Raw genomic sequence first — 27,825 nt, forward strand, 5'->3', positions numbered from 1 at the left:
TTAATACACTTCACCCCGCCGGACTCAATTTTAAACAAGGGGTGAATGTGGTAAACCACTGTTTGTATTTTGTTTGTCCTGTTTGTATTCCACTGTGTACATGCCTGGACATGCCTCGGCTGACTCCTCCCACAGGTCCTAGTATAAAGGTGACTGCTCCCCAGCCCTTGGTATCCTGGACCGGTCGACCACTCGAGGCAGACCTCCATTCTGTTAATAAAAGCCTTTGGTTACTCTTCTAACTCAGTCTTTTATGAGTAATTGATAGCGCATCAGTTCTTTCCTCCTCTCCTCTCTCCTTCCCCCCCCCCCTTTCCCTGCACTTGCTTAAAAACCTGTTCGATCACCAGCTTTTTACCAGTTCGGACGAAGGGTCATTGACCTGAAACGTTAACTGTTTCTCTCTCCACAGCTGCTGCCTGAGCTGCTGAGTATTTCCAGCATCTGCAGTATTTTGCTTTTGTAAGCTGGTATATTGATACTCAGGAGGTGCCCTTTAAACATTCCATAAGGAAATCAGAGTGCACCAAAAGTGTTACCCACTATATCCATTGGGCTTACTTTGTGGTATCCAAAAGGAATAACCAAATTAAAAGATGGATGGTTTCTCATTTTGATCAGTTTATTTCAAGAATATAGTCTCATGTCATTACAAGTCACACAGTACTTTAAAACTACATCACATATCAAGTAAACCAGCTTATCCCATCTGAACACCAATTCCGAAGCATTCAATTCATGTGCAAGTACAGCTAGATGTCATTTTACATCTCAAAAAAAATTCAAGTGACATATAAACCTGAACATACATTTCAAGTCACATCAACTATAGCCAAGTCTTTGCACACAATGGAATGAGCAGCTTTCACAGCTGAAGCAACAAAAAAATTCAGCAAATCTACAGTGCAAATATATCTAAATTCTACAAATTCTTACAAAAATGCAGTTTCAACTTCACAAATCAGAAACCAGCTTTTGTATTTATACAATGAGTCAGATGGTTGAATATCACGGTGCACTGAGGGTTCACTTATACCAATTCTATTATATATTTCATTAATTTTTCAGGCCAATTCAATATATCCTCTATAAATAAAGATTGTCCTAAACAGCAGCAATTGTTGTTTAATTAAGAAAACAGGATTTCTGAAAATTAAACATTACACTCTTCCATGGTATAGCTTCTTACACTACTTAATGAAACACTATATCTGGAAAGGTGCTTCAAAAAGTTTGCAGTTAAAGTTGTACAGTGGTTAAAAATAGAGATTGGAGCTAAAGTACTCCATAATGAAAATTCAATGAAAACAAAAAAATAAATCAGTTTGAAAGATCTTAGGGGATTTCTTTGTGGTGCACTGTTGTAAGTAGCCAGAGAGTTGCAGTCAAACAATCAAGATGGTATAACCAACTTCTAAACAATGCCATCCATACCCAAAATGTTACTGCCCAGAACATTTCTGAACCTTCATTATTGCTTTTAACCTAATGTAAAACTCAGCACACCATATATTCCCCACATTCAGCATTCAAGGAAAAATTAAGTTTTGCCATTTTGATTTCATAAAATATAGCTGCCATATTAACATTTCTGCAGGCAGAAACTAGTGAATGTTTATTCCAGATTTCTTCCATTCCCATTATGGTGTGGGCAATAAAATGCAAGTTAAGTTTATGGACAGAACTCTCCCTACAAAAGAGGTTTTAAATAACATCTTTTTTTCCTCCTATAGATGCTTGAAGTATATAAAAATTGTTAAATTGGAATAATGTAGAATACCAGCTAGAACAAAAGCATTTAACCTATTACAATGCACCATCTTTGACATTAAAAACTACCTACGTTGCAACTAGGCATGTACTATAGTTGGGGTTCTTAGTTTGAAGAAACAACCAAAAGTGGAAAGAAACCAAGTCTACTCTATTAGCTAGTGGCTTGCTTACCAGTTCACTTACGGTAGCTAATATAACCTGCACCTACTGTGGACACTCACCAGAATGTTGCCATGTGTACTACAAATTATAGGGCTTCTGAGATTTAGTTATATCGGACCTTTTGCCACAAGTGGCAAGACCAAGGTAGTGCAGAGCTCTGGGAAAGCTGTAAACACCAGATACAGGAAAACCAGAGGGTTTTTTTTTGGTGAGTGGAGCAACAAATTCTATGCAAGGGTTTTAAGTAGATGGAACATGCAGCCAATTGAAAAATCAGTATCAAACATCCTGTTCAGGTATAGCACTCATAGGGCATTCTGGCCATAGCAGTTTAATCTGGTATTTAGACACATACTCCCATGACACTAGTGCACGTACCAGTCAGTCAGTCATTTTATATAGTATCCTTATTATAGCCAAAGAAAGTTCCCATCAATGGCAATTGAGTGTTCAGGTCTATAGCCAAGTGTATACAAACCCACTGCACCACCAAGTCCCTAAAGGCAACAATCATACTCCCCATACATCTATTTCAATAAAGCAATACTCACTAAAAATGTCCAGCTCCTGAATCGAGTTAAAAACCATGTAATTACAACTGATTGCATTGTTTGAGCTACTTGCAAGTGTGGAGAACACCATGCTTAGAGAATCAGTGATGCCCACTGCTCAACTGGATGAAAAATAATGCAGCAAAGTTGTGAAATTATTTTCACGCCAAGATTTAAGTGGGGTGGAACTACTAGATATCCATCAATATAGGGATTTACTTTTCACATAGTTTGACTGACTAGCTTGGCCTAGATTACATAGTCTTATCTGGTCCTTTTAGACAGTCAATCCATTAGGTAATTTGTCAGATGATTCTGGTATTGCATTATGGACACTAGGAATTTAAAATTCATCCTCACTTGAATGAAATGCAAAAAAGATGTCATGGATTGGATGTTGCAATTTCTACAATCAAGGTAACACACAAACTTTCTGCCAAGGTGTCCAGTATTAGAAATGACGTGAAACTACAATTGAAACATTTATATGACTAATAAGTTGTAAAATACAATCAAATCTACTGGTTGCAGCCCTCGGAAAGTTCAAATCAGTGCAGTTTACTTCAAACTATTCCAAGAGGAAACGATTGCCTTTCCAACTAAGGTTAATGGGCAAGGATGACATTGGAATCACAAGGCAGTGCAGCACTTGTAGATAAAAGTTTCCCACAGATGCAATTTTACTGCTTGTACAATTCAACCTTTCCCAGAAGATTTTACATGCTAATGCAAAGATGATTTAGTGCCATCTAGTGCATGCAAGCCATTTGCTGCATTAGGTACCACATGGTTATTTCCATTCAATTTTAATGAGCTTGTTAACTGTGTACCACCTAAAATATCCATTATATGAGCACTGAACTTCAAAGCCCATGGTTTTAGACTGTACAAGGTAAGCAAGTTAGTGATTTTAAAATCAAAGGAAATGCAGCTTTAATAACTCACTTATATGCACAGCTTGTCAGAACTGTATAACTGGTCTAATGTTATTTTGTGCACCAAGGAATGGTTTTAAAATACAGGTAAGATTTAAAACTCAGCTTTTAAGAGTGAACTGCATCAAAACAGAACAGATGACAAACATTGGGTAGTAGTGGCCAGAATTGTGACCTCAAGTGCATAGGAAACAGTTCCGCTAAATAAATTAGCCTTTTATTCCCATCAGTACATTTTAAATGGCACAAGTCTGGTCAAGGGATCCAACGTGATTATCAGATTAATACCAGGCTAATTATGGTTTGGTGCCATGTACCAGGTTTGTACAAACAAATATTTTAGCTTTTGTTTTGCCCGGGAATAGCGAGGTCCAAAAAGCATCCCCCACCCAGCAAACTTACATTTTGCACCAATCCACCTGTGAAGTGTCACAAGGAGATAAGGGGCCATCACAGGATGAAAGTTTAGCCTCCAACTCACTTTGATGATCAAGTTTGTCCGATTTGTTGATATATTTCCAAATGCTATAATGTGGGTAGGTTAGTTTGCTTCAACTGTACTTGGCAAGACAAGGATATTTTTTTAATTAATGCAGGATATGCATAATGTAGAGGGCATATAATTAAAATAGGGCAATCAATACTTGTATGTTTGTAGGTTACACCAACATTAGGAAAATTGGTACAATGTGAAATCAGACTCGAGATAAGAATAGTTTACATCTGTACCATTCATCACCTTAGGTGAATTATGCTGCACATTCAAAAGGTTGATTATACACTGGACAAGATTTACTGCATGTAAAATGCACAAAAAATTGCTCCATGGAAAGGCAGCAATCATTCATGGTTTTCAGCTTCTGCAGTAGTTAGAGATGTACTCAAGAGGAAAAATATTCAATTACCTGCTTCATTCTCAAGTTACAAAATGCAAGATTCATCACAGCAATTCTAGTCTGTTCAAATTAACAGGGGACTCAAGACATTGAATTCTGCAAAGTTGACTAGTAAAGTTCTGGTTTTACTGCAGCACCAAGAGCTGACCACAATGCTTACTGAAGCCATTTCTCAAAGATTAATTTAGTTTGCAAAGGGCATAAATCAGTGTTTATCAAAGCTCTCTGCTCCACCCCAAATCTATATACCTGGTTATCACAGTAGGTAGATGCACCAAGTGGTTATCATATCCACTTCATTAACTAGCTAAAGGGTTGTCACTTGTTAATTGCATATTTTCAGTCTTTCAAAGCTGTGTAGTTAAAACTGAAAGATTTATTCAAGTTCTTAAACAATGAAGGGACAGAATGAAATAACTTAGGTAACTGCTATTCTATGCAGTGTGCTAATTCCAAGGCTTGATCCCAGGACAACTGGCTATCCCAGGTGATGTAGAAACTATTCAACTCTTGCTTCCCATTAAGATCTAGCCATTAAAAATACCTTCACATTTGAGTCAGGTAACTAAATGTAAAGTGGTCAATTCTGAAATACAGACACTTCAAAATTAGCAGCATCTGTATCAATTAACAAATTTATACCCGTATGTCTCATTAAAGGCTTTAGTTTTTCCATACCATTGGGCAAAGCAACTTCTTACTGCCAAGCTGAATTTTGCCTGCTAGTCTGCATAGTTAAGATTGCCAGGCAATGGACAACTGCTATACAAGTCAAGAAATGCCATTGAATGAGCCAGCTAAAAATAAAATAAGCTGTAATCCATGTAAGTAATTGCACTTTTATATTCCCCAGCACCAGTGAAAAGTTAGCAAAATTTGATTACAAAACTAAACTTCTGAACCAGTTCAAAAACACTGCTACTTTCAAAAGCACCCATCTGGTTTCATTAGTGCTTTTAAAATAGCCATTTTGATTACACAAAATACTGTTAACCCATGTCACACCATTAGTTCATGCAAGTTGCCAGAAGAAAAATCAAAACACTTTCTGAAGACATTGTGGATAAAGTTTGGCAACAACACATTCAAAATGGCGACCAAGGTCCCATAGCTTGTCTGGTGACTCGTACACTTTCTTCCATTGATCAGATTCTTCATCATACTGGTACAAAGAATTTTTACGGCTGGTACGGAAAACGTGTTCCTCCACCACCACTTGCGTTGCTCGCACAAAAAGGTGCAGTTTGTTCAGGAGCAAGAAGAGTTTAATGTAGGGATTTGTGGACTGATCTAGTGGAAGGTCTTTCTTCCGCAGCCATTTATTAAGTTGGATGTCATAAGTCTCTACTGTAAGCATCCGTTGATGTGCTTTACAAATTCCAGCTACATAGTAGACAGAATCTTTGCAGACAGCCGATAGTCCCTGGGATCTAGGCACGTTCATTGGTGTCAGACAGCCCCAGTAGTCTTTATGAGGGTTGTAGCACAGGAAAAATTCACCTAAACAAAAGAAAGGCAATTTAGACTTGTTGCCCAACTCATGATTGAAGCTGGAGTTGTTATCCAACTCATTAACCTAGGTGTTAAAGCAAGATAATTAGTTTACCAATAGGGTTTAGCATGGCACAGTGTATTGGACCATCAACCAACTGCACTAGTGATGGAGGAGTTTACACACAATTGCTGTAATGCAGAGTTCCTGATTTCAACTACAACACTGTGGGATCAGAGCATCCCTAGCCATTCCCTCATGCCTGTTTCAGAACACTTGACAAGGTGTGGGAACTGGTCACCTATCTGGCCCCAGTTGATGCATGGTAGGGGAGGTAGTGATAAAAAAAAAATCTTTGTAACTCAAATTATTCCACATGATTTTTTTTTTTTAAATCCTGTTCACCAAGTGGATTCATTTGTATGACAAAAATGCAACAAAGGAGAAGCTTAGTGTTTCAGCTTGGGGGGGGGGGGGGGGGGGTTTAAGCACCCAATTGTTAAATGTATGGACATATGGCTTAGCATTTAACCTGTAGTACAGGTTGACTATCCCTTATCCGAAAACCTTGGGACCAGCTGTGTTTTGGTTTTTGGAAATTTTCAGATTTCAGAAGGTATTATTTCAGACTGGGAAACTCCTAGCATTCTTTTCACAGGCAGGCTCTGGAAAGCGTCTCTGTAGCTTAGCAACAGCTTCAGAGACGCTTCCAAGCCACGGGCCGAGTGTTTACAAGCTGTTGCAAGTGTTTGTTGTCAGATACGGAGATGAAAACCTTCGTATCTGACAACATTAGCGCTGGTCTATCCGGAAGTTTGGATAGAACGGCAGCATATCGGACGGGCCGCTGCAGCTATCGGACAGACCGCTGTATTGTTGGGTTCACTCTCCCTGTACCTCCTTCACACTGCCTGGCTCGACCTGCAATCTCCTACCCAGGAGGGAACTCTGACCCTCTGCCCTGCTCACAGGGAAAGGCAGAGCTCTCTCACACTTAGAGAGCGAAAGCCGGCGTGTCGACAATCTGCAGGAGGTCTTGTTGTGGGCCCCGGAGGACCACTCCTGTCCTGTCGTGCGCACGACTTACGCCGAACGAAAAAACTTTCGGTTTTCAGAGGTTTTTGGAAGTTCGGATAAAGGATAGTCTACCTGTATCTCATTTCATAATCACAAGACAGTAATGACCAGCTTCCCATTGATGGTTAAGAATCTGTTGCACAAATGTAAGTGCTAGTCTCTGCAATGAGTGCACATTACACAAGCATAAAAGTACATCAAGATTACATTAGAACTTGCAGAATTTCCCATTTCTTAATCAAATCACAATAGATAAAACCTGAAACAAGTGCTATTTCATGGGACACCATTGTCAGAATATTCTCAATAGAATAATTCACTGCTGTATTAGCACCATGTGGTAATGCATCAGCAATAAGCTTTTAGTATTATAATCTGCCAGCACAATATTTGGTGGTTCAGTCTCCTGTTCCTCATTAGCTAGTTTTAAAAACCATATTGCAATGGAGTGCAATGTAGCAAAAATTTAATAAGCTACAAACCTACTGATGACTGGCTAAGTTCCATCTAGACAGTGGAGACATGCATACTGCCAACTTGTACACTGCATGGAGATTTATTTTTGGCACTTGCTGTAATGAGGACACAACCATTCCAACCAAATAGATTTTAATATTTAACCAGTGACCTTCAGAAGCTACTGCAAATATATTTTTCTAATTCAAATACAAAATAAAAGGTTTAGGAATCTATGAAAATGGCATGAAGATACCTCTAGTGCTATGCTTCAAGCTGCAGTGTAAAAATAAATAAGTTGTAAATGCACAACTATATACTAGAGAAGCAGCACCTCACCACCACCAGCGCTCCTGGCTCCCAACAGATGCTGCAGCTCTGGGATGAGAATTCCGTATCCCACAATAGATTTAGATCCACGCAGCAGGCAAGAGCCACGATAACTTTTTGCAGGGCAAGACTTTAGATTCCACAATAAAAAGTGCGCAACTGTGATTTTTCAATTCAGGTCAGAACATCAGCTTTAGGACGGCTTTTAGTTTTGTCCATGTTCGAGCCAAAGTTCTGACAATTATCTCACACCCTGAATTAAAAGCAGTTAGTTAGAGCTGAATCAATATAGCCATACAAATACAGGAATAAATAGTACTCTTGCCAAGCAAGTACCCCAATTAAAAAAAAGGGGTTTTTAAAAAACAGAAATATACCAATGAACACTCACACCTACTTACTAGTACTAGCTCCAACATTCATACCAAAGCTAGCATAGTGTTACTAAAGAGCATTTAGGAGTTAGCTCAGCAATCGCATACTATGAATTTGGCACTGAAATTAGCTCAAGTCTTAGGAGATGTACTTCTACCATCAGCTGGCAACAAACTAGTCAGGGCAGTGAATACAGTAAGTCAAACCGACTCAGAATTACTGAATGGCAATTTAGATTGCTTACCAAAGGGTTAAAATTAATGTAATACAACAATGGGTACACTGGGCACCCACACCCTTACCTTGTAACACATAGATACTATCTTGATACTCCACAGCAGTGTGAAACTCCATAGCAACAGGCATCGGACAGACAGCTATCCAGCAATTGTCCCTGCCATCATAGCACTCCACTGATTTTAGTGCATTCCGCCCATCGCCTTCATACACCCGACCTCCAATTGCATAAATTTTGCTACAACAAAAAAGTAGTTTACACCCTATTCGTGCCCTCAGCAATGGAGCTCTGGGCAGCCACCTGTTTGTTGCGTGGTCATGCATCCAGAAATCACTCTCTGCTTTGTGATCTATAGATACATCGCTGTTACTTGGCCTGTAACCTCCTGCAATATAAATGTCATTATCAGGGGACACCAGGATTCCCACCTCCCTTAAATCGTTGGGAGGCTTGCATAATTTGAAGACTTCTCCTGTGACGGTATCTAAACAAGGCACAGTTTGTTTCTTTCCTGAGTGTTTGTTGGCAGCCTCAAAGCAGATAATCATCTGCGAAGCAGTCATACCAAGCCTTGGCCTACAGCCATCAGCCCCTTCATTGTTTCTATCTTCTAAGGAGTTTCTAGCCATAGCCTGTGCAAAAGTGCAAGGGATTTTCTGTAAAAAGGTCTCTTCCATCAGAGGTACACGTATACATTTGGCAAAAATGTCTGCAAGATGCGGCTCCCTTTTGTCTCGGTTATGCTCAAGCCACTGAATTATGCTTTCATAAACACACTCTTCCTTTTCCACATTTAGGTCATCACTATTTAGAATGCTTGTGAGCTGATCTTTAGTCAAATGGAGGAACTCCTGCTCTTTGGCAACACACAAAATTTTCTTTCTAATATAATCTTGCGATTTCTCCTTCAATTCCTGGTGTCCATAAGCATCAGCAAACATGAAAACCCCAATGGAGTTCTGAGGATCTAGTCGGCTGATCATATACTGGGCACACTGGTCCTGCAAGGATGGAATCTGGAAGAGACTAGCAGCTGTGAAAAGAGCCTGCACATTGACCTCGGTCAGTGATATTCTGGATGTATATGCATAGTCCAACACAAGCCACATTGCATCTTCTTCCACTCCCACAATTCGCACTTTTTTCTGCGTGCTCTCTGTAAGGCCACTTGTGAACATCGACCTACGAAACAAAAAGCTTCAATGAACTGAACCCATTCTGGAATAAGATTTTCATCCATATAGCAATGCATCACGAAAGCATGTTAGCATACAATTAATTACTTTGCAATGTAGTGATGAGCAAACATGACAGCTACTTTTGCACAGAAGAAACCAAACAGCAATGGGATGAATGACTGATCAATTTATTTGATTGGAATATTGGCTAGGACAACTCCATTATGTGAATAAACCCATTGATCTTTAATGTTTATGAACTATTGGAACAAGCAGCTGCGACCTCATCTGAAACAGTTCCCTTGGTACCACACTGGGACAACCTAAATTATGCATTCATGCCTTGGAATAGGGTTTGAACTCCTAACCTTCCAGTTTAGAGGAAATGCTACCAATTGATGAACTGAAAAAAAAAAATTTCCTAAATTCTCCAACCTTTAACTATTTTACTCAAAAGCTGTGTGAAACTACACTAACATTGAGTACACGGAAGAATTAAACAATGAATAACTGCTATAATCCACAAAGGACTAAAGAAATAGTTTTTCATGAGATTTATTTTCTACAGAAGCAAATGAAAAACATTTTAAACTTATTTTACTGTGGCTTACTGGCACAGAGCAAGGCTATAATGATGCTCAGGAATTATGTTCTAGAGTCTTAAACCCTATCTGGGATTTCCTTAGTTAAAGCAGAAATTAGGTTATTCATTGAATTCCACATCATTTGTGCATTGTTGGTTAGTTACAAAGAACTAGAACTTCAAATCCTTCACAAGTTAGTTTAGATTCAAAGATAAAATGGTTATTTCAGTTCACATGTATTTCCCCCATTCCCACCGCTTTGATACGCCATAAGCTGGTTTGTAATATTAGTATGCGACTAGCTACCAAAACAGCAAAAGCGTACCTAAAGTAAGGACTAATTGCAGCGAGTACATTTCGGTGACAGGAAAACGTTTTTCCATGGTCTACCTCCACCACAATGTCTGTCAGCTGCTGTTCATCGTACATACATTTAAGCTGCTGCAGAATGCTACATGCATGTGCAGGGTCCATCCCAACATTCTGGCTTGTACTTGAAACTCCATTGTGTCCCAGTAAAAACTTATTCAACTCTGTGGAAAAACAGGATGCTAGTATTACATCAGACAAAAAAACAATAGTCATACAAATATATTCACACAGGCAGCTTCAGACCTCAAAGAAAATTTAGTTCAAAATATTAACACACCCAACAAGAGGGGTCTGTAACGTCAAGGCTGGTTTGGCAGAAGTAGCTCAGTTCTGGTGAGGTCTACCTGAAATATTAACCTGTCCTTTCAGATGCTGATAGAGTTTAGATGTCTATTTCAGGCAGTTTTTATTTTTATTCCAGTAGCACAAATATCAGGACCCCCAAGAGAACAAGGTGGAACACAGGGATAGCACATTTCCCCCAGTCCGAGGACATAAAAATTAATTCAATTCCAGACCAAGACTTGTACAGCAGAGGGGAACATACTCAGCCCAAGTAACAGGTTTAGTCAGTTTCAACCCAGCCCCAGCAGCTGCAGGTCAGCAACTCAAAACTACACAATAGAGACCACTAGGATAGTACTACACCAGTATGACAGGTCAGTGTGCAAGCAATGCTCAGAGGTGAAAGGATTCATCTAAGTCTTTACAGCAATGCAGTAACAGCTATACCACATTTCAGGGTGCTTCAGTGACAAGGCCCACATTGTAGATGTGGTGGGTCCACACTCCATCCAGAGTTTCACCAAGTACAGAATTAATAAGCATTAAAGCAGCTCCCCTTACTGATACTACTCCTATATTAAGCTTAATTTGTAAATACCATACTTACAAGGAGTCATGTTAAATCCAGAATCTGCCTCGTTTGACGTACAAGATTTTTTTATTTTTTTTTATTTTTTTTTAAATAAAGGGTTTTCTGTTAAATCATTGGCAACGACTCCAGATATTGTGAATTTAAGGACACTCACTTTGTAGGGGAGTGAGGTCTTGCTACTGAGGGGTCTTTGGAGCCAAACACAAGAAATAACTAGCAAAGTCCAACAATGCTAATGAAAACAGTCTACAATAATATGCTCAAAATCATTTACAATTCATATTTCACCCAAATAGTGGCCCAAAATATTGCAGCACTGAAGTAACCGAAGGAAGAGATTTTATTACTGAATTAAATCTTTCACAACTGGGAAGGAGATTTGCATTTATATAGTACATTACCACATCAAGACATTACAAGAGCTTTACATCCAACAAATTACTCTGAAATCCAGACTAGAACAAGGGCAAAGAGAACTCCTTTGTATAACTGACCCCCCCCCCCCACCCACAACAGAACAAGGCCACAAATTTAACATCTCATCTGGCAATGCACCATTTCCTCAATACTGCACTGGTGTTAGCCGGTTCATGTGTTGAAGATAGGCTCCAACCTGCAATCTTCACAGAGGACCAATAGTGGCACAAAGCGGAAATCTTCTCTGGACATCGGTCAACCCAAACCCTGTACTCCAGAGTCTAGATTGAGGCTTGTTTGCCATTTCTGCCTAGTCATTGGATGATAAACTTTCAGCCGTTATGTCCCTGCCCTCAAGAACATGCTTCTAATTCCACCTTGCCCGATTACTGCACTCTGGCTTCAAACCTCCTGAACTTGCACTAGCCTCGCTTCATCCTTCCACAAATTATTTCCAACTCTCCACATGGCACAGGGATCAGACTCATTCATCCTTCTGTGGTGGTGTAGGGAAGATTTAAAACTTTCAATAGTAACTGCACAAGTTACTGAATTTCATCTTTGGAAGAGGCTATAGGTGCCTGATAATTTCATTAGAAACATGAAGCTAGGAGCATTAAGGCATTTCAAAATCAAACTGAACACAAATTTTTAGAAGTGAGCAAGCAGAAAGATTAGTCAGTTGTTGACCCTCATGTGCTGCACAAGAGAAAGGTCAAGAAAGCAAGCAGAATGAATCAGGATTGGACATGCAAATTTGTGTTCCTCTATTGTTGAGAGAATGCTAAAGGGGGAAGCAAAGTTTAAATCCACCAGTAGCAGAACAGAACAACTACTCTAGCTGAGAGCCTTAATGAATTCAAACACAAATAAGTTCAGACAGAGTTGGAGAGACAGGCTAACAGTGAGAGGAGAATATCCAGAGCAGTAGTGTGGAAGGATGAAGCAAGATGGAAGCAGTAGCCACCTGTTTCCCTCATCACCTTTTGATACCAAAGCACTGATATTGCCAACACCACCCGTCTCATCTCTGCCACTCTTGGGCTTGTTGATTGCTCTTTGCTGGTGGGAAAATCAGCTGCTCAAAGCACTTGCATATGTTGAGTAAAAATTTCCAATATATTAACTGTTGAGTGCTTTTTATTTTAAAAGTGACCAGCATGTCGGAGCTACAAAAAGCAGCCAGTGCCAAAAAAAGATGCAAATGGGGAAAAAGGGGGAACAGTGAAAAGAAAAGGGCAAGGGGCAAGACAAAGGAGAGCAAATGGTTTGAGTTATTTACAGCCATGGATGAACTTACTGGACTCAGTGGAGCTGCACATGAGGAACCATCACATGATGCCCTGGAGCAAAATGGTTTTATTTAAGATTTTTCTACAACCAAATGCCACTCCTGGTGAATTAAAAGGCTCTCTGGTAGGCATTCAATTTTTTTTTTTTTTTTTTATAAAATATTCGTTCATGGGATCTGGGTGTCACTGGCAAGGCCAACATTTATTGCCCATCTCTAGTTGCCCTCGAGAAGGTGGTGGTGAGCCACCTTCTTGAACCGATGTAGTCAGTGTGGTGAAGGCACTCCTAGTGCTGTTAGGGAGTTCCAGGATTTTGACCCAGCGACGATGAAGGATCAGCAATATACTTCCAAATCAGGATGGTATAACTTGGGAAGCAGACACATGGGAACACCTTGTCCTTCTAGGTGGTAGAGGCTGTGGATTTGAGAGGTGCTGCTGAAGCAGTCTTGGAGAGTTGCTGCAGTGCATCTTGTAGAGATGATGCACACAAGCCATGGTGGCAGAGGGAGTGAATGTTTAAGGTGGTGGATGGGGTGCCAATCAAGTGGGCTGCTGTCTTGGATGGTGTGGAGCTTTGACTGTTGTTGGAGCTGCACTCATCCAGGCAAGTAACAGTATTCCATCACACTCCTGACTTGTGCCTTGTAGATGGTGGAAAGGCTTTGGGGAGTCAGGTGAGACACTCCAGAGTACTCAGCCTCTGACCTGCTCTTGTTGCCACAGTATGTGTGTGGTTGGTCCAGTGAAGTTTCTGGTCAATGGTGACCCCCAGGATATTGGATGGTGGGGGATTTGGCGATGGTAATGCAGTTTAATGTCAAGGGGCAGTGGTTAGACACTCGCTTGTTGGAGAAAGTCTTTGCCCAGCACTTGTGGCGTGAATGTTACCTGCTACTTATCAGCCCAAGCCCAAATGTTGTCCAGATTTTGCTGCATGTGGGCATGGACTGCATTATCTGAGGAGTTGCGAATGGCACTGAACACTGCAGTCATCAGCAAACATCCCCACTTGTGACCTTATGTTGGAGGGAAGGTCATTGAAAAACAGCTGAAGATGGTTGGGCCTAGAACACTGCCCTGAGGAACTCCTGCAGCAATGCCCTGGGGCTGTGATGATTGACCGCCAACTGCATTCCTTTGTGCTAGGTAGGACTCCAACCAGTGGAGAGTTTACCCCCCTCTCCCACCACCCCAATTCCCATTGACTTCAATTTCACTAAGGCTCCTTGAAGCCACACTGTCAAATGCTGCCTTGATGTCAAGGGCAGTCACTGACCTCACTTCTGGAATTCAGCTCTTTTGCCCATGTTTGGACCAAGGCTGTAATGAGGTCTGGAGGAACCCAAACTGGGCCTCAGTGAGCAGGTTATTGGTGAATAAGTGCTGCTTGATAGCACTGTTGACGACACCTTCCATCACTTTGCTGATGATTGAGTGTAGATTGATGGGCAGTAATTGGCCAGGTTGGATTTGTCCTGCTTTGTGGACAGGACATACCTGGGCAGTTTTCCACATTGTCAGATAGATGCCAGTGTTGTAGCTGTACTGGAACAGCTTGGTTAGAGGCACGGCTAGTTCTGGAGCACAAGTCTTCAGCATGACAGCCGGGATGTTGTCTGGGCCCATGGCCTTTGCTATATCCAGTGTGCTCAGCCATTTCTTGATATCACAGAGTGAATCAAATTGGCTGAAGACTGGCTTGTGGTGGTGGGGACCTCAGGAGGAGGCTAATATGGATCATCCACTTCGCACATCTGGCTGAAGATGGTTGCAAGCACTTCAGCTTTGCCTTTTGCACTCATGTGCTGGGCTCCACCATTATTGAGGATGGGGATATCCATGGAGCCTCGTCCTCCCTCAGTTAGTTGTTTAATGGTCCACCACCATTCATAACTGATGTGGCAGGACTGCAGAGCTTTGATCTGATCTGTTGATTGGGGAATTGCTTAGCTCTGTCTATAACATGCTGCTTCTGAGCATGCATGTAGTCCTGTGTTGCAGCTTCCCCAGGTTGGCACTGCATTTTTAAGAGACACCTGGTGCTGCTCCTGGCATGCTCTTCTACACTCCTTGTTGAATCAAGGTTGGGCCCCTAGCTTGGTGGTAATAGTACAGCAAGGTAAATGCCAGGCCATGAGGTTACAAATTGTGGTGGAATACAATTCTGCTGCTGATGGCCCACAGCACCTCTTGGATGCCCAGTTTTGAGCTGCTAGATCTGCTCTGAATCTGTCCTATTTAGCATGATGGTAGTGCCATACAACACAATGGAAGGTGTCCTCAGTGTGAAATCAGGACTTCATCTCCACAATGACACTGCGGTGGTCACCACTACCAATGTGGTCATGGACAGATGCATCTGTGACAGGAAGATTGGGGAGGACAAGGTCAAGTAAGTTTTTCCCTCATGTTGGTGCTCACCACCTGTCACAGGCCCAGACTGGCAGCTATGTCCTTCAGGACTCGGCTAGCTCGGTCAGTAGTGGTGCTACCGAGACACTCTTGGTGCGGGACATTAAAGTCCCCCACCTAGAGTACATTGTGTCCTTGCTACTCTGTGCTTCTTCCAAGTGGTGTTTGACATGGCGGAGTACCAATTCATCAGCTGAGGGAGGACGGTAGGTGATAATTAGCAGGAGGTTTCCTTGCCCATGTTTGACCTGAAACTTCATGGGGTCCAGAGTCAATGTTGAGGGCTCCCAGGGTCACTCCTTCCCGACTGTATACCACTGTGTTGCCACCCCTGGTGAGTCTGTCCTGCCGGTGGGACAGGACATACCCAGGGATGGTGATGGAGGAGTTTGGGACATTGGCTGAAAGGTATGATTCTGGGAGTATGACTAGGTCAGGCTGTTGCTTGACTAGTCTGTGGGACAGCTCTCCCAATTTTGGCACAAGTCCCCAGATGTTGGTGAGGAAGACTTTGCAGGGTTGACTGGGCTGGGTATGCTGTTGTCATGTCTGTAGCCAGTGCAAAGGTTGATGCCAGGTGGTCCATCTGGTTTTATTATTGTTTTTACAACTGAGTGGCTTGCTAGGCCATTTCAGAGGACAGTTAAGAGTCAATCATATTGCTGTGGGTCTGGAGTCACATATAGGCCAGACCAGGTAAGGACAGAAGATTTCCTTCCCTAAAAAAGGACATTAGTGAGCCAGATAAGTTTTTACAACAATGATAGTTTCATGGTCACCATTACTGATACTAGCTTTTTATTCCCGATTTATTTAAATTAATTTAAATTCCCCAGCTGCCATGGTGGGATTTGAACTCACATCTCTGGATCATTAGTCCAGGCTTCTGGATTACTAGTCCAGTAACAACCACTATGCTACCGTTCCTGTATGGTAGTCTTTCAAAATAGATGTGCTGGCAAAATAAGTACATGAACAGAACTAGATAATTGGATACCAACTTTAGCTAAAGATGTCAGCAGACACACAGAGTCAATCATTAAACATGTAGAATGGTAGCTTGCTTTTTCATAGCAGATATTCAGAATAGCCAGCAGCCAGAGGGTTTTAATAACTTAGCCACTAGGGTTTTTGCTGGCAGCATTCCCTATGCAGAGGTAGCAAGGCCACTCATTTAATTTTCACATTAGTCATTGAATTTGATCCCAATATATCAGCATCTTGTGTTAAGAAGTCTCATTCACACTTAGATTAGCAGGCCAAACAGAAGTATAGTTGCAACAAGTACATTGCAACATTGACTAAGTTTGTTGTTGCTTAAATTATTCACAGCTTGTTTAATTTGCCAGTAAAGAAACAGGGCTCAGGGAAATCAGACCAAATGCAACTGACTGCAGGCCAACTCACCAATATTCAAGTTACTTCCTAGCTTGAATCAAATCTGTTCCAGCTTGCCCACCTCATTTTTATCAATATCTTTTTTGGTACTAAAGAGCTTTACTGCATATGGATACACAAGTGTAATTTGCACAAAATAAATAAATACATTTATTCATTTAGAAATGACAGGTGCTCAATGCTGGCACCAAAGTTTGTTATATTAAAATATACAGCCACCAAATTTTATGTGGAAAATTACAGGAGGCAGTCATTCAGCCCATCGTGCTCTTGGCAGAGCTAGCCACTGGGATCACTTGGGCCGGCCCAACCAATAAAAGGAGGGAATCCCCATTCATACTTAGAGCCACAAGTATGAATGGGGGAATCACAACAAAAAGTTATAAAATTAAAATGCCATTTAAATATTTTAAACAAATTTAAAAAAAATTGTTAACAGGGCTAAAAATAAACTTACCTTATTGGACAGGGTTTTTAATGTATAAGAGTTTTAAAAAAGAGAATAAAATCATCAAACTTATGCTGGTAAAAGCAGGCCTTACGCCCACTTTTACCAGGTGTAAGAATTTCATGGGCAGTGGACAGAAGTTGCACAAATAGCGCAACTCTCCACCCACAGAGGCCCTTCTCCCAGGGATGTGGAGGATCAGTCAAGAAACTTTGACAGATCAAAAGTTCTTGGTTTTAGAACATGCACTTCACATGCCTAAACCCAGAACTTGCACAGCCCCTCCAGACATGTACACCCCTCACACACAAAGGATGGCCCATGATTCCAGCTTCAACCTAACCACTATTTCATAAAGGTTTAGCATAACTTCCTTGTTTAAGCCAAGGATCCCTTCAACTGGTCCTGCCACCTTCAAATATTTGTACATGCATCCCCAGGTCTCTTGTTCCTGCACCCCCTTTAAAATTGTACCATTTAGTTCATATTGCATCTCCTCATTCATTCTACCAAAATGCATCACTTCAGTGTTAAATTTAATCTGCCATTTCACCAGTCTGTCTATGCCCTTCTGAAGTCTGTTATTATCCTCCTCACTTTACTACATTAGAGTTTTGCCTCATCTGCAAACTTTGAAATTATGCCCTCTATACCCAATTCCAAATTAATATAATTCAAAAATAGTCCTATATTGACCCCTTTATACTGCCCTATAGTTGAAACAATCAACCATTCACCACTACTGCTTTTTGCCCTTTAGCCAATTTTGTATCAATGCTGCCACTGTCCCTTTAATCCTATGGGCTTTAATTTTGTTAATTCTTATGTGCTACTTTGTCAAACACCTTTTGAAAGTCCATACATACGACTGCACTACCCTCATCAACCCTCTTGTTCATTTGACAAATCCTTAATCTGCAGAAGTAAAAAGCTTTGATTACTCATTGAGCAAATGAATGGGTATTTGCAAAAACTTAACTGCAATAATACTGGGAGTAAGCAAACATCTGTACCTAGTGGGTTTTTTTTGTTTTTTTTTAATAAATGTTGCAAATGAAAACCAACATCCTTGTCAGGTTCTCTTACTTGAATTAAATACTGGTCTATTATTGGGCAAAAAAAACCACAAGCAGGCCAACAAACTCCAATTTATTTTCATGTATAAAATGAAACTCAGTTTCTTAAACAACATTTACAAAAAAAAAGTTCAAACTAAAAAAGGAGGAAATGGTATGCAGAGCAAATTAGACAATTCAACTAATTGTCACACCAAATCAGACCAAAGTTCCTTGTTGATAATTCAGTGTGATCACAAAAAAAGTTACACAACATATGCTCATTAAGTGAAGAGTTGTATTGGGGTATCAGTGCAAGAGAAAAAAATCTAATTATTAAAGTTTGTGACTTGCAATCTAGCTCCACATCAACCTAATCAGATTCAAATTATAGAAATGCAACCATAGCCATTTTCAGTTTAGATAGCAACATAGTAGGTAGCAATCATGCTTCCTGTTTACGCTGCAAAAACTTGCATTTATATAGCAAACACCAAGGTGCTTCATAGGTGCATAATCAGACAAAAATTGATAGTCAAAGGAGCTATCAGGCTGACCACGGGTCAGCCGTAGCTCAATTGGGAGCACCCTCGCCTCGAGTCAGAAGATTGTGGGTTTAAGTCTCACTCCAGGGATTTAAGCACAAAAGAAAAAAAAAAAAAATCTAGGTTAACACTCCAGTGCAGTGCTGAGAGTGCTGCACTGTAGGAGGTGCCATCTTTCAGATGAGACATTAAACAGAGGCCCCATTTGCTCTGAGGTCATAGAGTAATACAGCATGGATAGAGGCCCTTCGGCCCATCGTGTCCGCGCCAGCCATCAAGCCCTGTCTAATCTAATCCCATATTCCAGCATTTGGTCCGTAGCCTTGTATGCTATGGCATTTCAAGTGCTCATCCAAATGCTTCTTAAATGTTGTGAGGGTTCCTGCCTCCACAACCCTTTCAGGCAGTGAGTTCCAGACTCCAACCACCCTCTGGGTGAAAAAGTTCTCTCAAATCCCCTCTAAACCTCCTGCCCTTTACCTTGAATCTATGCCCTAGTTATTGACCCCTCTACTAAGGGAAAAAGCTCCTCAGCATCCATCCTATCTATGCCCCTCATAATTTTGTACACCTCAATCATGTCCCCCCTCAGCCTCCTCTGCTCCAAGGAAAACAAACCCAATCTGCCCAGTCTCTCTTCATAGCTGAAGCGCTCCAGCCCTGGTAACATCCTAGTGAACCTCCTCTGCACTCTCTAGCGCGATCACATCCTTCCTGTAGTGTGGCGACCAGAACTGCACACAGTATTCCAGCTGTGGCCTAACCAGTGTTTTATACAGCTCCATCATAACCTCCTTGCTCTTATATTCAATGCCTCGGCTAATGAAGGCAAGTATCCCATATGCCTTTTTTACCACCTTATCCACCTGTTCCGCCGCCTTCAGGGATCTGTGTACTTGCACACCCAGATCCCTCTGACCCTCAGTCTTGCCTAGGGTCTTTCCATTCATTGTGTATTCCCTTGCCTTGTTAGTCCCCCCAAAGTGCATCACCTCGCACTTTTCCGGGTTAAATTCCATTTGCCACTGTTCCGCCCATCTGATCCTATGGCACTATTTCAAAAAAGCAGGGGAGTTATCCCTGGTGTCCTGGCCAATATTTATCCCTCAAAAAATAAAATCACTAAAAACAGATTATCTGGTCATTATCACATTGCTGTTTGTGGAGCGTCTGCCGTGTGCAAATTGTTGTAATGTAAAACACAGCAGCCAAAGTATTTCCTGGCTGTAAAAGGGACATCATGTTGTGAAAGGTGCTTATATAAGTGCAAGTCTTTATTATGACAGGTGACTAAAAGCTTCATCAAAGAGGTAGATTTTATGGAGGGCCTTCAAGGAGATAAGCAGAGAAGGTTAGGGAGGAATTCAAGCTGAAGGCAACAGTTGGTCAAAAGGAGTGGGAGAAGCACAGTAGGCCAGAGTTGGAGAAAGGCAGAGTTAGGAAGGCTGCAGGAAGGATTTAAATACAAACATGAGAATTTTTAATTTGAGGCATTGGTCAGCAAGCACAGAAGGATGAGTGAGTGACATTGCAGGTTAGGATACAGGCAGCGTTTTGGATGAGCTCAAGTTTATGGAGGGTGGAAGATAAGGCTTAATGAGGATATTAGCATAGTTGATTAATTAGAGGTAACAAAAGCATGGCCGAGCGTGTCAGCAGCAGACAGGCTGAGGCAGGAAGTCTGATGGAGAGGATATGGGGTCAGAAATTCAGTTTGGTGTCAAATAGGTCGCTGAGGTTGTCAGCAGTCTGGTTCAGTCTGAGATAGTGACCAAGGGGGTGGAATTGGTGATGAGGGCTGAAGACAATGGCTTTGGTTTTCCCGATGTTTAATTAGAAGAAATTACAGCTCGTCCTTGACTAGATGGCTGAAAACACACGAGGTAGTGGATGGGTCGAGCAAGGTGGTGAGATAAGAGCTAGGTGGCATAGGCACACAGCAGTATTAGGGTTGCAAAGGGGTGGAAAGTTTCCGGCAAATTTCTGGAAATTTTCCACAGGAAGTTTAGCTTGGGAGTTTTGCCCAAAAAAGCATATGCTAGCATAATATTTTTTTTTTGTATTGCTTTCTTCCCCCCCCCCCCCCCCCCCCAACAGGTCCTCTCTTAAAATTAACAGAGATGGAATCTTAAATTATTAAGGAATTTCTTAATCAATATATGTTTATCTTCTTACTTGGCTTGTTTTAATAATTACAAGTTTTTTGTGTGTGACTGTGAACAAATGTGTTCTGATTGGTTGGATGAGTGGATGAGCGATTAGCTCCCTCTATTTGTAATATTTGCATATCGAATTAAGATTGGCCTGTAGGTATCTGTAAGACTGCTATAGTTTTTTTTTTTTTTTTTTAAGATCCAGGTTAGGGGTCCTGAGGGAAGTCATTTTGTTTTCTGATGTTGTGATGATGCAGTAAGTAAATCAGACTTTATACCAAATAAACCAGTTACTTGTTGAACTCTGTTGTCCTTCAATTTAAAATATACAAAATAACACACTATTGGTGATGTAGCATCGTGTGTGTACAGGTCATGCTTCCATCACATGGAGCATCAGCAAAAATGTACTCACCCTGTTGCAATCGTGCTGATCGACCGCAGTTCGACACAGAGATGAATGTCCTTTATTTCTCTGCATAGAACAATGCCACGTTTACTGTCGGATGTGTGGAAGCATTTTACCCCAGGCATTAAAGATGGAAAGACTGTGTACATGTGCAAACACTGTAGAAAGCCATATGTAAAGAATGCCACAAAGATGCAGCAGAATTTATCCAAATGCAACAACTTCACTCATATTACGTCTATTGGGTGCGCAGCTCATGGGCTTAACCTGCTCAAGGACATCATTGGTTTGAGAACCATGGAAGCACTGTACAAGAGAGCCAAGCAAGTTGTTAAGTATGTCAGAGGAAAACAGGTAGTTGCAGCAACCTACAACTCCAAGCAAATGACAAAGAACAAGAACACCACACTGAAGCTGCCCAACAACACTAGATGGGGTGGTGTTGTCATAATGTACAACAGCCTTCTGGAGGGTAAGGAGTCACTGCAAGAAATGGCAATATCCCAGTCTGGGGATAGGAAGCCACCATCAAGAAAATACTGCTGGATGATGTGTTTTGGGAGAGAGTGGTTAGCAGCCTTAAACTACTCTCACCAGTAGCATCTGCAATTGCTCAGATTGAAGGAGATGACGCTGTCTTGTCAGATGTTCAGGCTTTTTACTGATTTAAAAGAACAAATCAGCATTGCCCTACCCACATCCCTGCTGCTCAAAGCAGAGAAGGCAATTGTTCAATTCATACAGACGCGTCAAGAATTTTGTGTCAAGCCGATTCATGCTGCAGCATACATGCTGGACCCAAAGCATGTTGGGAGACCAATACTTTCTGGAGAACAGATCAACAGTGCTTACAATGTGATTTCTACCCTCTCACCATCTCAATCTGGATGTTGGCAAAGTTCTCTACCAAGCAAGGTCTTTGGAATGGGGATGGGATATGGGAATCATGCAAGCATATCAGTGCACATACCTGGTGGAAGGGACTTTGTGCATCTGAGGCCCTGTCACCTATTGCATCGGTGATACTCCAAATCCCACCATCAGCGGCCTCTGAACGAAACTGGTCACTTTTTGGGAATACGCATACAAAGGTGCGCAGCAGGCTGACTAACGAGAGTGGAGAAACTGGTGGCTATCCAGGCGAACCTACAAACTTATTGAGCCAGATACAGAAGTGTCCACCACACAGCTAGACACTAAGAGGAGGAAATGGACATGTCAGAGCCAGAGTCAGAGAATCAGGAGGAGCAATGAGGAGTAGAAGACTCAGAAGACTCAAAAGGGACAAAATACAGGCTAAATAAGCTGACGCTCTTTTTATTTTATTTTAGATGGGTCTTTTTTGTGGGGTTCAATAAAGTTCAAAATTATAACCTAAATAAAGTTTTGAAAGCCTGTTTTTATTTGTATGGAACAGTATGTCTTTTTTGACAACAAAGATAATATAAGGGTCAGAGACAAAAACCATCAGTGTGCAAAAAAACTATAAATTCCCATGGAAAGTTTCCTCTTTTAAAAATTCCCAGAATTTTGCAACCCTAAGTAGTATACAACAAACATTACTGCAGGAACTAAGTTTGTTTTTGCAGAATGTGCCTTGATGTTAGTCAGATGAAACATTAAACTTTATAAACATACCCATTAATTTTACAGTACTTGAGTCCTCCAGTTAAGTGTAGTTGAGTACTCTCAAGACATACCAAAGTGGTGCTGCTGTTCTTTAGTGTCACCCACTTATGCTCCCACACCCATTAATTTCCCAGAACTCTAGCACTATGCGCCCATACCACAACAATTCCCTTCCTAGCACTCCCAACACAACCACCCTTTCAAGTGCTTCCAAATCCTAGATCACAAAAAAAATCACCCAATACTCTTGTGATCCCTGATCTGCAGTAGCACACCCTCAACTTGCCACTATTGCTACATGCAGTTCCTACAACCTACCTAGGAGTAATCTTCCCTGCCATCGCCTCATGTTCTGACAAGTTCAGATTCCAATTTAAAGTGTAACAAATACATCCATACCCAATTACACCAAGTTAAGATATTGTTAATGTTATTCCAAATACTTATTCATTTCTGCTCGCTATCTAAAGTAGGACACGGGGCTCTTTTATTAGACTGAAATCAGAGCTTTCTAGGATTAACAGGTCAATCGAAGGTTCCAGTTAGAATAGAACCTTTTACCTGCAGGTGCTTTGCATCTGTAATTAAACATCAATCAAGTGCACTTAAAATCAGAGAAACTCACAATTGTGTTTTATACCATTTCCTTATCCCAAGTTGAGTTTCAATCCACTTCAGTTCAAAATTTAGTTTGCCTTATTGTACTGTACCATAATCATAGTATTTTTTTTATTTTTTAAAAAGCTTACTGAATTCAGGAAGTTGGACATTTAACAATTTGAAAAACATTCAGATGTTTAACTATTTAGCTAAGTGACCCAAGCAGAGTTTCAGGATCTGGTGTTTTTGCCATGGGGAAAACATACTGCACAAATTTTTCCATAAATCATTAAAAAGACAAATGCTGTAAGAGTAGGGGAAAAAAATCAATTATTTGTAGTGTTTTTTTTTCCCCACTCTCCCCTGAACCAGTCATCCTCCAAATATTCCAACAGAAAAGTTGGTCACCCTCTATTGTTCAGCCATCCCCTTTCACACTGCAAATTTTGAAGACCTGCCCATGATGTCATACATCACAAGTAGAGTCACTGGTTCACAATAACTGAAGTCAAATTCCATTTCTATTACTCAGATTCCAGAATTTTTTTTAAAATTGGACTTTGGGAACTTGCATGCTGTGATTCAGTCCATTTTCCCCCACAAGGACCATGTTTGTGGCCATCATTTTGCTCTTCCCCACAAGTGGAAACACTCTGTCAAAACCTTCCATTAAGACCTTGGGTCAGCCTTCTCTCTAGTCCAGTCCCCAAAAGCATTGGATCTTCATGAGGCACTGTAACCTGGTCTGAGTATTGTTGCACCTGTCTACATAGGTGAAAAACAACAACTTGTAGTTATATAGTGCCTTTAACATAGTAAAAGTCCCATGGCGCTGCACAGGAGTATTTTAAGATAAAATTTGACACCGATCCACACAAGGATAAATTAGGGCAGGTGACCAAAAGCTTGGTCAAAGAGGTAGTAAATTAGGTGTGTCTTAAGGAGGAAAGAGGTAGAGAGGTGGACAGGTTTAGGCAGGGAATTTCAGAGCTTGGGGCCTAGGCAACAGAAGGCACAGCCACCAAAGGTTGAGCAATTATAATCAGGGGGGGGGGGGGAAAAAGAGAAATCAGTGCACCTCCATGGCCTCACCCCTTCCTATCCTTAATCTAAAGTGGCCATTAATAGAAGATAGTCACTAAGAAATCAAATAGGGAATTCAGAAGAAACTTCTTTACCCAGACAGTGGCGAGAATGTGGAAATCGCAACTACAGCGAGTGATTGAGGGGAATAGCAGATGCATTTAAGGGGAGACTAGATAAACATGTGAGGGAGAAGGGAATAGAGGGTTATGCTGATAGATAGGGAGGGAAGACAGGAGACTCAAGTGGAGCATAAACACCAGCATGGGCTAGTTGGGCCAAATGGCCTGTTTCTGTGCTGTATACTCTATGCAATTTTATGATATTCTAGACATAAGTGCAATGCTGAATACTAGCTTGCTTATTACCAACTGCTTATGCAAGGGGCTTTGGCAAAGAGGTGCCAACCATGAGGTCAACTCCCCCACTGGGTGCTCAGAAAGAGATAAGCCCTCTACTGGTAAAAATCCACCTCACAATTTGGTCCTGGATCTTGCATGAGCTAAATGAAGCCCTTCTATTGCATACTTAGTGGTTTCAAGCTGTAAACCACACATCTAGCATGCCAATGCACTTGACCTGCATTGGAACGTTGCTGTCAATGAGAAAAGTTGAAGCACCCTTTTCACCTCCACATAGTCCTGAACAACTGTGCCCAAACTAATGTTGGCATCATAACCAGAACTCCCAGGTATTGATATAAAGCAATTGATACAATGGCCCAGAAATTCAGGTCTCCACAGGTGAGTACGCACAGAGTACCTCACCCATAAGCCCATTGGAAGTGCTGGTTTCCTGCATGCGTGGGAAACCGGCACTTCTGTTCCCCTGAAAGGGGTTCAGAGGTCGAACACGTGCGCAGGAGAGGCTGCACATGTGCATCGAACTTACCCTCCCGAGAAAACCTGCAAAAAAAAATGTAAGTCTCCAGAAGTTAGACATATAAAAAGCAGTCGCAAGGCCTGCTTTTTACGAGCTAAGTGGTGAATTAATTAAAATTAAAACATTTTTTCCACAGGTTTATTATTTTTAAATACTTTAAAGAAAGGCAAGTTTATTTTTCAGCCCCGTTAGAAAATAATTTCTCAAATTTAAATTTGTTTAAAATAGTTATTTCATGTAATTTATAGTTTAAAAAAGGTTTTTTTTTTTTTAATTTATTTGAAGATTTAGAGGGGTTTTGGGGCTTATAGTATTTATAAGTTTGACAGCCCTTCCTGTCAAACTTATGAATGAAGCATTCCCTGCTCCAATTGGCTCCCTATGGCCCATGTGATCCCAGGGGACGCATCGAACCAACTGCGGCCCTGGGATACGCAAGCACTGCGCGCCGGCAGTTGGAGGCGGCCCAGGATCGCAATTCCACGGAGGCCCACAGCTCAACGGCCGGCGCACAAGGTAAATGCAGGTCAGGGGCTTACACCCATGGGAAGCCCTCGACCCGAATTTCTGGGCCATTGCCTTTTATCTTTCAACCGATACTCTGGAGTGTATCAAAGACAGAATTCCTCAATTGGGCACTGAATGGATCTCACATCTGCAGCAAGTATGTTGAGGCAATAGACATGGTACAGTACAGAAAATATGAAAAAATGGGACTATTTATTACAAAGATCATGAGGGGATCTAATAGAAGTGTTTAGAATTATGAAGAGATGGGACAGCATAGATAAAATAGACAATTGCCAGTGGTCAAGGGGTCTAGAATTGAGAAATACAAGAACTTTGTTGTCAGACTTGTGAAAGCTGTGGAATGCAGTACTGAGTTAGCAACTGAAGCAGACTATTTCAACATTTAAGAATAGATGATAGGTGGTTGAAGGAGATATAAACCAACACTAACTGTTGGGTCAAACAGCTTATCTCAAGTGTTGTAATTCCCACTAGTTAGCCAATTATTGATGACAGCAAATAGAAAGCACTAGAGCTGCAGACAAGTCCTCCAACAAATTAAAGGCAGGCAGGGATACCCCACACACTGCTATCCAACACATAACTGATAAAAAGGCAAAGATGGGCAAATATTTTTAAAGAGAAAAAGCTGATGAAATGCTCATCTCTCATCTAGCCAACTCAGATCTTGGAGCTACAGTACACATCCTAAATTCAGTCAGCTCTTCCAAAATCAGTTAAAATGGATCTCAAAAGCCAATAATCCAGTCTTCTGTAAAGCTACAACCAACTACCCAAATTTCTTACAAATGATCCTTTCAAATTACTCCATGGTCTTCCAAAGTATCCAATGTGCATGTAATTAATATTCAATGAAGTTTTTTCTCAATGTTTAACTTCACATCTAAACAACATTTAGAGATGTAGAGTGCAGGAACTAAGAAAATCAGGTTTTGGGGGGGGGGGGGGGGGGTGTAAGTAAAAGGGGCTACCATTCCATTTAAAGTACTCAATTTACCTCGAGGTAGTAAAGCACATCTGATTATCACAATACCCATACCAAAGCCTTTGTTCTTATTCATATAGGAACCCAAGCAGTCTCAATTAAATTAACATATACCTCCCCATCTCAAAAGGCATAACAAAACAGTGTAATGCTATTGTGGTCCAGTAAGAAATTTTTCAGGAATTAAATAAATGCTCGACTTTTAAAACCCAATCACCAATTGTTTAGACCATAACAAAAGAAACCCGCACCTAAACCTCGAGGGGAGGGGGGTTGGAAAGAGGTGAAGGAACAGAAAGCAAAACATATAAACGCTACTTTCCTCAAAAGAGAGAGAGAGAGAGAGTATAAAAAGCAGAAGTTGCTCAGAAGCCACATCAGCACAAGCCAGTTCTCCAGGCACGGGGCCCATTAAAATACCCACCCTAACCCTAAACTACTCCCCTGCCTAACCCGCCCCATTGTTTCCAGGGCAGCTCCAAACACATACAAGACTGCATTCCGGCACCAGCTCACGGCGGCCACTAGCCCGGAATATAAGGGCACAGTATTGCCGGCACCGGCCATTGTTCCCTTCTGTGCATCTTAAACAATAAGTGTCAGAGCGCCAGTACTGACCCGCTGCTGCAGCCATTCTACCGCGTCGAATGACGGGAAACGACCACCCCTTCACCCTTTGCAGCGCTG

The 27,825-nt window shown here is 41.3% G+C and overlaps 1 protein-coding gene across 2 annotated transcripts; it reads right to left on the bottom strand.

The window, feature by feature from the left end:
* Positions 1 to 599: 599 nt before the first annotated feature.
* On the bottom strand, positions 600 to 27,825 carry kbtbd8 (kelch repeat and BTB (POZ) domain containing 8). Of its 2 annotated transcripts, XM_086001476.1 has the most exons (4): positions 27,757 to 27,825; positions 10,373 to 10,580; positions 8,350 to 9,467; positions 600 to 5,817 (listed from the first exon to the last, which is right to left on the bottom strand). In XM_086001476.1, exons 1-4 carry the CDS (start codon positions 27,770 to 27,772, stop codon positions 5,354 to 5,356), a joined length of 1,806 nt encoding a protein of 601 aa, XP_085857602.1. In that variant the 5' UTR covers positions 27,773 to 27,825; the 3' UTR covers positions 600 to 5,353. The 2 variants fall into 2 exon arrangements, with proteins under 2 accessions (XP_085857602.1, XP_085857604.1); XM_086001478.1 differs by lacking the exon at positions 27,757 to 27,825 and having other exon boundaries at positions 10,479 to 10,567.

Source organism: Somniosus microcephalus, chromosome 11 (assembly GCF_052327205.1).
Source record: "Somniosus microcephalus isolate GS21.2 chromosome 11, FLI_Smic_1.0, whole genome shotgun sequence".
Classification (NCBI taxonomy): domain Eukaryota; kingdom Metazoa; phylum Chordata; class Chondrichthyes; order Squaliformes; family Somniosidae; genus Somniosus; species Somniosus microcephalus.

Bases quoted from the DNA above. Each gene is read 5' to 3' on its own strand.
- kbtbd8 (XM_086001476.1), bottom strand. The intron at 9,468-10,372 runs GTACGCTTTTGC...TTTGTTTCGTAG, and splicing joins GCAATTAGTCCTTACTTTAG to GTCGATGTTCACAAGTGGCC. The intron at 5,818-8,349 runs GTAAGGGTGTGG...TCTTTTGTTTAG, and splicing joins TAGTATCTATGTGTTACAAG to GTGAATTTTTCCTGTGCTAC.